Source organism: Schistocerca nitens, chromosome 4, assembly GCF_023898315.1.
Source record: "Schistocerca nitens isolate TAMUIC-IGC-003100 chromosome 4, iqSchNite1.1, whole genome shotgun sequence".
In the NCBI taxonomy this organism is placed as follows: Eukaryota; Metazoa; Arthropoda; class Insecta; order Orthoptera; family Acrididae; genus Schistocerca; species Schistocerca nitens.
Window position 1 is genome coordinate 239,639,629 of NC_064617.1, and position 12,913 is coordinate 239,652,541.

General features: G+C 36.1%; 1 protein-coding gene across 5 annotated transcripts in view; it reads left to right on the plus strand.

The window, feature by feature from the left end:
• The first annotated feature begins 3,453 nt into the window (after nucleotides 1–3,453).
• Nucleotides 3,454–12,913, plus strand: part of LOC126253151 (serine/threonine-protein kinase tousled-like 2) — a 599,627-nt gene continuing 590,167 nt past the window's right edge. For 2 of the 5 annotated variants that reach the window (XM_049954297.1, XM_049954300.1), the window contains exons 1-2: nucleotides 3,457–3,829; nucleotides 5,131–5,192. In XM_049954297.1, the coding sequence (XP_049810254.1) occupies nucleotides 5,162–5,192 (31 nt within the window). In that variant the 5' untranslated portion in view covers nucleotides 3,457–3,829; nucleotides 5,131–5,161. Of the gene's footprint in view, nucleotides 3,830–5,130; nucleotides 5,193–12,913 lie in introns of all 5 variants that reach the window. The other 3 variants (XM_049954296.1, XM_049954299.1, XM_049954302.1) reach the window with 3 other exon arrangements.

Consider the following 12,913-nt stretch of genomic DNA (forward strand, 5'->3'; position numbering starts at 1 on the left):
CAGACTTCAAAAAGAATGTAATAATTCTAATTCTGAAGAAAGTCAGTTCTGTCAGGTGTGAATATGGTTAAACTATTGGCTTACTAAGTCATGGTTGCAAAAAATACTAACACAAATTATTCGCAGGAGAACAGAAAAACTGGAGGAAACCGATCTTGAGGACGATCACTGGGATTTCACAGAAATGTAAGAACACAAAAAATAAGTTACTGATTCTAAAACCTTTCTTAGAAGATGTGGTAAGGACAGACAAAACAACTTTTGTTGATTTTGTATTTCTGCCAGTACTGATTGGTAAACACTATTTGAAAATCTGAAGGCAGCAGGGTAAAATACAGGCAGTGAAAGGTTATATGCAACTTGTACAAAAACCAGACAGCAGTTATAAGAATAGAGGGACATGAAAGGTAAGCAATGGTTGAGAAGGGATTAGGGCAGGATCATAGCCTGTACCTGCTTTTATTCAATCAGTACGCTGAGAGCACTGTAAAAGAAACTAAAGAAAAAGTTGGATAAGGAGTTAAAGTTCAAGGAGAAGAAATAAAAACTTCAAGGTTTGCTGATGACATAACTCTGGCAGAGACAGTTAAGGACTTGGAAGATTAGTCGAATGGAATGGACAGTGTCTTAAAAGGAGGATACAAGAGGGACAAAAGGGTAATGGAATGTAGTCAGATTAAATCAGGTGATGCTAAGGAATTAGTTTAGGGAACAGGACACTACATGATGGCCGAAGTAGAGAGGATTTGAAATGTGGACTGGCAATTGCAAGAAAAGTTATCCTGAAGCAGATAAATTTACGAACATTGAATATACATTTAAACGTTAGGGTATTTTTATGGAATGTAGCCTTTTATGAAAGTGAAACATTGGACAATAAAACAGTTCAGACAAGAAGAGAATAGAAGTTTTTGAACAGGTACAACAGAAAAATGTTGAAGACTGGATGGGCAGATCATGTAACTATAGAGGAGATACTGAATGTGTGCAGAGAGGGGGAAGGGAGAAAGAGTTGTAGAGGGAGATCAAGAGATGAATACAGTAAGCAGGTAAAAAAGGATGTAGGCTGGGCGGCAGTAGTTATTTGGAGATGATGAGGCATACACAGGATATAGTAGTGTAGAGAGCTACATCAAACCAGTTTTCTGAGAGAGGACAACAACAACTTGCCAAGATAGTATTTGGCTACAGCATTTCAACAGCTTTGTGGTGTTTCATAGCAATCATTTTACACATAAACGTATCTCCTCATACTGCTCTGGTGCATATCCTGTGTTTCCAATAATACAGGAGCTTCATGAGAGGCTGCATGTGATCAGCAAGCAGCTTCTCGTATTAACTATCATAAAATAAAAGTATGCAAAATAAATTAAACTTCTAACAGCCAGCACTATAAATAGCGTAACAATTATCCATGACCCAAGAGTCATACACCCCAAACAGATCAAACTATTAGCTTCATATCATAAGAACTCTGAAAGGTATCCAGTTCTCTATAATTAAATGAGTAACTTCAACAGCCACTGTTAGATGCTGCCTCTTTACTGTGGAGTCAACATAACACAATGGCAGGTCTTGTTCTCTCATAACCAGCCAGGCATCATAAAAGGTCTCACTAATACACAGAATATTTAAATGAGGACTCATCGATTTAGTTTCATCTAATACACCAACACGGCTCGTGGGATTTCTCAAATAATTTTTGAAAGTTGTCACTGTGATGGACCACTATGCTATTCACAGAGGAAATTAATGAATGATTAACAACTGGGTCAAAACAATATGATAGACACATCTACTGACTAAGACATATTTCAGTTTAGAGCATTTGGTTTTATACTAGTATTTAGCATCAAGGGTCTCGTTTTGGTCACTACTCCACTTTTGGCCACTCTGATGTAATCAGTTAAATTTTAGGCTTCTTTTGAATACCGGCAAATGTTACAAAGGCCTTTTACAAACAGCATGATATGTGTCATTCAATTAGATACAGAAGCATCCATTTGTTTGGAGTCACAATTTTGAGAAAAGCTCTAAGCTAATTACGTATGAAACGAACAACAGTATACACTACGAACAATTGGAGCAATAAAACACACAAGTTAATACGCAATGAGCAAAATATTATTGTTATTAATTACTTTTAATATACGAAACGCCTTCAAACATTCATCATTGCACAACATAATATCGCGTTAAGTCGTTCTACTGCAGACTGTTACACCACCGAACTGAAACACCAAAAACTACTTCTCATTCAATTTATTATTATTAATTTCCTGCAAAATCCAACTTCACGTTCCTCTCAAGTGCTTCAAAAAATTAAACAAAACAATTTGTACGCGACAATCTCAACTATCGATTCCTTACCCTCGTACTGCCAGTCGTTATCGCGTTGTCGTCTATCGAGATACTCTACGGGTATCGATAATTTCAAACATGAGCCCGCGCAGTCCTTATTCGTTTCAGACGCAACGCAAAAATTGCGCGCGTAGAGCCAATGAAGCGTAACGATTTTTTGTGCTTGAATTTTCAGTGACAATAAATTGTTTAAACATTTCCTGTTGAGAAGAACTTCTGAAACCACAAGCTAACAGTCTAAGTATGATGACGATTTGTGTATAGGGCTCGGTTACTGAAACAAATAGAATGTGCGAACTGTTATCAGAAATCTGGACCAAAAGCTGAACCAAATGGAAATTAGGGAAGATTCTTATACGCTGCCAAACCCTCAAATTAATTTGAAAATCATTTTAGTAAATTTACACTGCATAAGAGCATCTGCCCACAATGCTTTTCCACTAACAACATACTTTAGTCTTTATTTTTCACCATTATTATCGTGTTCTCCTCTCCTCTATTTCTTCTTCTAATTACTATTAAACTACTTATTCTTCTTTTCATCTTATTTCTTCCCTTAATCTTTGTTTACATTTGAGATGTATATTCATACACGAAATAGACATGCGTTATCGATTCGTATTTACAATTCATCTGATTATGTTTGTAAATAAATACTTCGCTATTGAGCGTCGAAAGCCCATAATCAATTTTTACGCAGAATACATCCATACATTGCGCCAAGAAGTCTTTAGAAACAAGTTTCCATTCATAACACAGCGCATGGTAGTTACGCACCTCCAGTGTGAATGTAAGGCAACACGTGCATACCGATAAAAACAAATACATATTTCAATTGCGCCGTATTACATCGGTCGCCGTAATGATAGGCAGAGCAGTTAACAGTTCGTGAGTTATTTCTTGTCTCGTCGCGCTCAGTTCATGAATGGCGACGACGCTAAATACAAACTGTAACAGTGTTGACACTTCCACAGCGTGATGTATTTCGATTTCTTTGATCATGCAGTTTAAAAGTCATGTATATAGTTTAGGTCACAGCTATAAACAACTACTAATATAATGAAATAGTAAAAACCAGATGAATCTGACGTCACAGTCACCTGTGAAACGGGGTAATTTTGATAGTAGTGAGGATGGGAGTATGCTATAATCGTAGTACAGCGTAGCGTAAACACGAACTGTCACGGCCATTCTGTTGTTAGGAGTATATGTTGGCCTTTTACTTTTTATGAGACGTTTGTATTTTAAGAGTTATAGACGTTTCCGTGTAGTACGAGCCATCCAAGTGAATGACCATAAATCTACGACAGGCGGGCGGCCGCCATCTTCCAGATGAGTTTTTCTTGGTTCTGGCGAAAACCAAGTATTTTATTTCAATTAATATGTGCAACAGGGTGTTTAAATTGATTAATAGTTGATTTGAGTTGGAAGAATACTCTCCGAGGAACACTTCAGACTCAGTCTCAAGGTATGTATTTTGCAATTTAAGGGATAATTTTGTGAAACAATTTAGCACGTACATGACTTGTGTTGCCGAATTGACAGTAAACGTAGCGTTCGTTCACTATTTAATTTTTACATTAGTTGTGTAATGTTCAGAAAAATTGTCCTAAAGTGCTAGGTTAACAAACTCAGTCAATTAAATCGCCTAAAACCGATGGGGTAAACTAAGTTTTGCAATAAAGTGGTACAATTCGCTATTCAAATGTGTGTTTTGAGGGTTAATGATCACTTTAAACATTTATCAAGTGACAACACACATTAAAACTACGAAATATTACGTAGAGTCTATTCCCGTTTTCTTTAAACGTTGTAATGACGCTATTGGACTTGTATGTCCACTTTTTAAAGAGAATAAAGCGTAGCAATTTGGTTCCTGTATTTTGTTTGAGAAGAGAGTAACCTACATTAGTTATTTTCGTGTAAGTACTTATTCTCACGTTTAGAAGACATTATTATATTCGATCTTAACTTGAAGAGAGAACACTGTTCGTCGCATTTTGAGTAATTCAGATGAAAACTCATAATACAAAAACTTATAAAATAGTCAGTTTATTGCCACTGATAGTAATAACATTGAAATATTTTGACGTTAATAGCTGTATCCTGTTAATCACATGCCAAGCTGTACACGACTAACTTTTCAACTATGTCTGCTTTGTATAGGGGCCTAATGCATAGGAAGTTCCATAATTTTTTGTGTGTTACTTAACGTTGAATAATCAGATTTGTTTTTCGAAATTAATGGTATTTCTGTTGAAACAATTTGTAATTTATATTCCCATTGAAATGTTGAATATAGTTTTATTTGCTGTGTAAGTTAGTTTTGCTTAATTGTGTTGGTTATGACAATGTTTCATTCATGTAGCATGTCTTGTATGACACGCAGGGAATGGTCAACTGATAAAATAAGTAATGTTTGGGCTGTTGGATATCTGTGAACAAAATTCACAAAGAATTTTTCAGTCATTCTTTCGTTATAAAAGGAATTCATCTTAGGTAAAAGGAATGGTATAAGAAAAGAAAATCCTGTGCTTGCCAGTGATCACTTCTCACTGAATGGAAATAATTGAAGCTTCTTGTAGTTTAACTAAATTCTATAAACTTTAGTGTCCAACCACATACAGAATACTTTATTTATTCAATAACACGTATAGATGTTCTGCCCACAATGTCTATTCTGTCTCACAGTATTGATTAGGTCAGCATATCTGTAATCTGTTTGATAGTACTCAGAGTGGACCACAATTACATGATAATTTTTGTCAGATTTCAGAGATCATAGAATGCAGTATTTGGGATGACTGATAATCGTTGGAATTCTGGTGGTGGTGAGTATTATCATGTTTACAAACCAAGAAAATTTTTGTGTGTAGTTTGTAAGATTGTGAATGAAGAATGTAAAATTAGGAGCAGTAGCAATTTCTTCATGGGATTCAGAGCTGCTGCATTATATAACAACACAGTTTACATTGTTCTCACAATTCAAAAATTGTTTTTAAACAAAAAGGGATTGGTTGTAACAAGCACAGGATGACAGGTGTTGAGTGCGTGAAGCTTTCTTAAATAAGAGTTTCTGTTATTCAGTTAAATTCATAGACATACTTAGGTAGAAAAGAAACTGTAAGTAAAGGGTGTTGAACAAACAGGTTAAACCCAACAAGAACTCCTTACAAAAACAAATTTTGTTTTGTATCATAACTTCAACAATTTCCACAATAAAATTACATGTTGCTTGTTAATTTGTTGTTTGAAAGATAATAGTTTGTGTTTGCCTACATCTACATTTATTAGGGCTTCTTAGAGATTCATTCGAGTATAGAGCACAAAAAGAATAATTGCTTAAATGCCTCTGTGCATACCATAGTTGGTCTAATCTTGGTTGTCACAATCTCTATGGAACTGATGAACAGGAAGTTGTAGTACAGGCCTAGATTCATCACTTGAAGTTCGTGAAACTTCACTGTATAGTTTGCATCTATCTTAAAGTGTTTACCTTTTCAGTAATTTTAGCATGTCTGTGATGCTATTGCATGTGACCTGCAAACCTGTGACTATTCATGTTGCCTTTCTTTTTAACTTTCAATAACTCTGTTAGTTGTGCTTGGTACAGGTCCCACACACTTGAACAATATTCTAGGATGGTATGCACAAATGTTTTGTAAGCATTTTGCCTTGTATACTGTTTGCATTTCCATAGTAGTCTACCAGTGAACTGAAGTCTATCAATTGATGTACCTGTGACTGAATGTATGTGATTGTTCCACTTCGTATTCCTGCAAACTGCTACACCCTGACATTTTTTTAATGAGTTGAATGAGTCCTGCTGTGTCTTGCTGATGATATAATCATAGGATAGGGTGTAAATATTTTCTCTTTTTGTGAAATGCATAGTTCGACATTGCTGAAAATTTGAATTAAGTTGCCGATCTGTTCACCACTTTGAAACCTTATCAAGATTTGAAAGAATAGTTACTCGGCTCTTTTATCAGGTGGTACTTCATTACAGATAACTGCATAATCTACAGAATTGTGAGATTATTGTTGATATTGTCATGAATATACTATATGAACAGCAAGAGCCTCAACACACTTCACTGGGACACACTTGAAGTTACTTCTATGCCTCTCGATTCCAATCTTCACAATATAATATTACATCAAATTATTTTGCGTTCATTACAGCATGTGGTGTGGTTGTGTATTTGTTAAAGTTCAGTTGAAATAAAATCTTTTTATTTTTGTTTCTATCTTAAAAGGAGTAGATGTTCTGTTAAGACACATCATACATTACCAGACTGAAAATTTCTGTTTATTATAGTATTAGATCTCGTATCCAGTGAAACTCGGCTATTGCCCCATTTTTTAACAGTTTATTTTCCCACTTGGGTTTGCTGTCTGAGTTATTGTCCATTTTAGCAAATGACGCAAGGGCTTTTTACTGTGTTTTATTTTTTATCCGCCAAAGCAATATGTCGGAAAGTCATTTCATTTTTAGCTTAGGACCTCTGTTCCTGTAAGGTGTCTTTTTTTAGCCCTTTCTCCATGTCCCTGTATTTAGCTGTCTTCTCTTACGTCAATTGGGACTAAGTTATAGTCATTTTTTAACTCCTCTCTGTCTTCGTGTTGTATAATTTTGACATGGGCATTTATGATCCCAGTTGTTTTTTGTATCCTGAAGCAAAACAAAACCAAACCAATCTTACCTAATCTAATATTAAGATGAGTTGTCTGATGATACAAAACTTACATAATGTTCTGTGATCATAATATTTTGGTCCTCTTCAGTTTCTTCTGACTTAACATTTATCTCTTAATTCTTATACAGCTGCATTGCATCTTATTTATTGTTGTTTTAGTTATTGATGAAATGTTAATATCTCATCCCTCTTTTTATACTAACTGGGCTTAGCGTCTTGACTTTTTTTGTCTTTGTCAGTATGAAGAAAGATTTACGTGACAATCTACTTTGCTACATATAAACAAAAAAAGAAATGCATTACACCTGGCAGAAAGACACTTCCTTCCAACTATATGTGGAAACTTACTCATGCTGTGACACGTGCTGTTGATATGTTGTTTTGAGATTACTTCAAGGAAAGGGGTGGAGACCAGTTCATTTAGTTACATTTTAGTATCATTAAATGTCCACTATTGCAAGCATTTGTGGGCTTACATTGTGAGTGACACATTTTTATGAAATATATCAGGAATATTGCATTATAAATGTCATAAAGTACTGTGTTATTTAATTTGCAAGATTTAACCTGTTACTGTTTGTGTGCCGTTATGTAAATCACATTTATTTTGTAGGGTAAGTCTGTCCAGTTTCAACTTACGTCCATATTGTAACCTTCTCACGGTGGTTAATTCTTGAAATAAGGGTGGCAGTACTGCTGTATGTCATCTTGGATTTGTGCTCTGTTTAGTGGACAAATGCCCTTTTAACACTGTCTGAATCGGCAATGGGATGTAGCAGGGCTGCTGCATTTTCTCAAGAAATGAACCATTATGGGGCAACTGCAAATATGGACTTCTGTTGAAACAGAGGAAGTTGGACTTACAGCCACTTGCCTCTAAGGTTTGAAAACGTTGCAGGATTCATCAGTGTTCAGCCTATTAGTGATGTATCTGATTTCCTTTCCTTATTGCTCATGAACATCTTGTAGGTGCTTTATCTAAACAATAGTTTGTCTGTTATACTCTCAAAGAGCTGTCAAGGATTATGAATTTTGTCATCTACTGTCCATATCTCATGATCTTGACATCTTATTAAATCTTTGCTAGCTTCCAAATTTCTCCGTCAGTATAAGGTTGGTATGAACACTGCAGGGATTTTCTAGGTATGCATTATTGGAAGTAGTGTGCCCTTGCCATTCAGCTAACTTTCGAACTAGTTCAGGAGGCCCTAAAACGTAACAGGACTCAAACCATGGTGCAACTTAGAATTTTTCACATATACAGATAATTGCCAGAAGTGAAATAAGTGATTAGTAATAGTGAAAAATAATATCAAGAAATCTGTTGGGAATTCAGTCAGTGAGATTTGAATTTGTAGTTTGACACCAATTCTTGTGTATCAAAAGTATTTTAAATTCACGTAGTGCACAAGAACACAACATTAATATATTTCAATTTGGTTTTATTATTTTAATAAGTGTATCTTTAACTGCAGACTGCTCTTTTTTAATCTTGTTTTTATAATTTGTTTACAATGTTACTATTAAGATCTGTAAATGCCTTTTGCAGCCAGTAAATGAAAGGCATCATTCCAGAAACTTCCCAAAAAAAGAAATAAAATTTGCCTCTTTTGATGCAGAGCAAAGAGCTCACCCCCCCTCCCCCCCCCACACACTCACCCCTGCTGGTGTGATTAACACTTCATTTTAATACAATCCAATGTAATATTCATTTTTTCATTTGCTTTATTTAAATATTCAGTAGATGTGTCCCATCATGTTGTTGTTGTTGTTGTTGTTGTGGTCCTCAGTCCTGAGACTGGTTTGATGCAGCTCTCCATGCTACTCTATCCTGTGCAAGCTTCTTCATCTCCCAGTACCTACTGCAACTTACATCCTTCTGAATCTGCTTAGTGTATTCATCTCTTGGTCTCCCTCTACGATATTTACCCTCCACGCTGCCCTCCAATGCTAAATTTGTGATCCCTTGATGCCTCAAAACATGTCCTACCAACCGATCCCTTCTTCTAGTCAAGTTGTGCCACAAACTTCTCTTCTCCCCAATCCTATTCAATACCTCCTCATTAGTTACGTGATCTACCCACCTTATCTTCAGCATTCTTCTGTAGCACCACATTTCGAAAGCTTCTATTCTCTTCTTGTCCAAACTGGTTATCATCCATGTTTCACTTCCATACATGGCTACACTCCATACAAATACTTTCAGAAACGACTTCCTGACACTTAAATCTATACCCGATGTTAACAAATTTCTCTTCTTCAGAAAAGATTTCCTTGCCATTGCCAGTCTACATTTTATATCCTCTCTGCTTCGACCATCATCAGTTATTTTACTCCCTAAATAGCAAAACTCCTTTACTACTTTAAGTGTCTCATTTCCTAATCTAATTCCCTCACCATCACCCGATTTAATTTGACTACATTCCATTATCCTCATTTTGCTTTTGTTGATGTTCATCTTATATCCTCCTTTCAAGACACTGTCCATTCCGTTCAACTGCTCTTCCAAGTCCTTTGCTGTCTCTGACAGAATTACAATGTCATCGGCGAACCTCAAAGTTTTTACTTCTTCTCCATGAATTTTAATACCTACTCCGAATTTTTCTTTTGTTTCCTTTACTGCTTGCTCAATATACAGATTGAATAACATCGGGGAGAGGCTACAACCCTGTCTCACTCCTTTCCCAACCACTGCTTCCCTTTCATGCCCCTCGACTCTTATAACTGCCATCTGGTTTCTGTACAAATTGTAAATAGCTTTTTGCTCCTGGTATTTTACCCCTGACACCTTTATAATTTGAAAGAGAGTATTCCAGTTAACGTTGTCAAAAGCTTAACCTAACCTAACCTAACCCTCTAAGTCTACAAATGCTAGAAACGTAGGTTTGCCTTTTCTTAATCTTTCTTCTAAGATAAGTCGTAAGGTTAGTATTGCCTCACGTGTTCCAACATTTCTACGGAATCCAAACTGATCTTCCCCGAGGTCCGCTTGTACCAGTTTTTCCATTCGTCTGTAAAGAATTCGCGTTAGTATTTTGCAGCTGTGCCTTATTAAACTGATAGTTCGGTAATTTTCACATCTGTCAACACCTGCTTTCTTTGGGATTGGAATTATTATATTCTTCTTGAAGTCTGTGGGTATTTCTCCTGTCTCATACATCTTGCTCACCAGATGGTAGAGTTTTGTCATGACTGGCTCTCCCAAGGCCATCGTAGTTCTGATGGAATGTTGTCTACTCCCGGGGCCTTGTTTCGACTCAGGTCTTTTAGTGCCCTGTCAAACTCTTCACGCAGTATCTTATCTCCCATTTCATCTTCATCTACATCTTCTTCCATTTCCATAACATTGTCCTCAAGTACATCGCCCTTGTATAAACCCTCTATATACTCCTTCCACCTTTCTGTCTTCCCTTCTTTGCTTAGAACTGGGTTGCCATCTGAGCTCTTGATATTCATACAAGTGGTTCTCTTCTCTCCAAAGGTCTCTTTAATTTTCCTGTAGGCAGTATCTATCTTACCCCTAGTGAGACAAGCCTCTACATCCTTACATTTGTCCTCTAGCCATCCCTGCTTAGCCATTTTGCACTTCCTGTCGATCTCATTTTTGAGACATTTGTATTCCTTTTTGCCTGCTTCATTTACTGCATTTTTATATTTTCTCCTTTCATCAATTAAATTCAATATTTCTTCTGTTACCCAAGGATTTCTACTAGCCCTCGTCTTTTTACCTACTTGATCGTCTGCTGCCTTCACTACTTCATCCCTCAGAGCTACCCAATCTTCTTCTACTGTATTTCTTTTCCCCCATTCCTGTCAATTGTTCCCTTATGCTCTCCCTGAAACTCTCTACAACCTCTGGTTCTTTCATTTTATCCAGGTCCCATCTCCTTAAATTCCCACCTTTTTGCAGTTTCTTCAGTTTCAATCTGCAGTTCATAACCAATAGATTGTGGTCAGAAACCACATCTGCCCCTGGAAATGTCTTACAATTTAATGTTTCCACATAATTGTCTTGTGTAAAAATTATAGTACTTTTACTTCTGATACACGTAAAGTTTAAATTCTTTCAGCTGAAAAGAATTTTTGACTCTGCGACCGAACGTGCACTTATGTGAAACTTACTGGCAGATTAAAACTGTTTGCCAGACCAGGACTCTTCCTCTCATGGGCACTAGAGATTGAACTACCCACGCACAATGCACGATCTGCGCTCACAACTTTGCTTCCACCACTCCCTCATTTTCTACCTTTTAAACTTCACACGAGTTCTCCTGCGAAACTTTCAGGACTAGCACTCCTGCAATAAAGGATCTTGCAGTGCGTTGGCTTAGCCACAGTCTGGAGAATGTTTCTAGAATTAATTTTTCATTCCACAGTAGAGCGTGTGCTGGTATGAAACATCCTATCACATTAACACCTGTTATAAATGCAGTTCTAATCTGTTAGGAAGTTTTGTTTCACCCAACTTTAATTTGTGATCTTCCAGTTCCATTTTGTGGACTTTCTCTGTCTTCTTGTGGTTAGTGTTCTTTATATGTATGAAGTTGAAGAGAAGTGCAGGCCTAAAAATATTTGAATCTAGTTGTCCATTTCTGTAACTATTAAAAAAGGGAAGGACTCATTATAAACCTTCATCACCATTAGATAGTTTTTCATTGATGTTAAACTGTTGGTAATACAAAGTTATGTCTTTAGGAGGTTGTGCCCCACAGCTTGTAAGTATCTGGAAAATGTCATACTGACCACTGTAAGCTACTGAGAAAATTTTTTTGTTTTAATGAGTTTCCCTTGATAGATCATCATCAGGATCTTAAAAGCATTCACGGCATCATATTAGGTGAATACTAAATCATTGACACCAGATAAAGAAATCGTGAATTTGTCACTGTTGTTACATCATACTCTAAAATACGTTGTCAGTATATAAACTGTGCACCGCCCGCACCGTTTATCTATTGATGCTGTAATTTATATTACAATGTGACAACAGTGACAAATTCATGGTTTTATTATCCGACATCAGTGATTTTTATTCACCCAATATGATGCTGTAAATGCTTTGAAGAGCCTGATGATAGTCTATCAACTGAAACTGGTTGGTAAATAAATAATTTTATCAGCAGCTCAAGGCGGTAATCATGAAATTTTTCAAATAAATTTATCCGCTGGCATAATATTCATATTTATCTAGTTGAACAGAACACATTCAACATGAATAATTTAAAAAGCAGAAGAAAGAAAACTATTCCACATATAAAATTGAGTGTTAATATACATTTTATGAATTGCAACAATAGCAAAATTTTATTGACCTGTATGTAATCTGTGAGGTAGACTGAAAAATTTTCTCCTAGTCCTCATATCTCATACTATGGATCAATGCATAATACAAACAATAGGATGAAAACTGCAAAGATGTACCTTGGTTTAATAGGATGTTTAAAGATATTAAGGAAACATTGTTGCACTTTGGATGCAAGAGAATTAAGGAGGACTTGCACAACAAAAATAAATAGCAACATGCATATCTGTAATGCCAGTGCTTTCATAAGTTAGTGAAATATCAGAAAGTCCAGGAAATTGTAGCATTATGTAAACCTAGCATATCAAAATTATACCTGCAGTCACTAATTGCTCAGTATTACATTGAAACAGAAGACAGCCAGTCTTAAATTCTACAGTGAAAAATTCATTTAGGCAGTAAGGCAAAGATACACCTGTTTGACTGCTACAGAACCCTTAAATTTGTAATATATAAAAGTCCGATCAAAAAGTTTCTGTACGATGGCCATACAATCCAGAATTGGTATGCCAATCAGGCAAAATTTGTCATGAGCGTTGAAGCAATCATC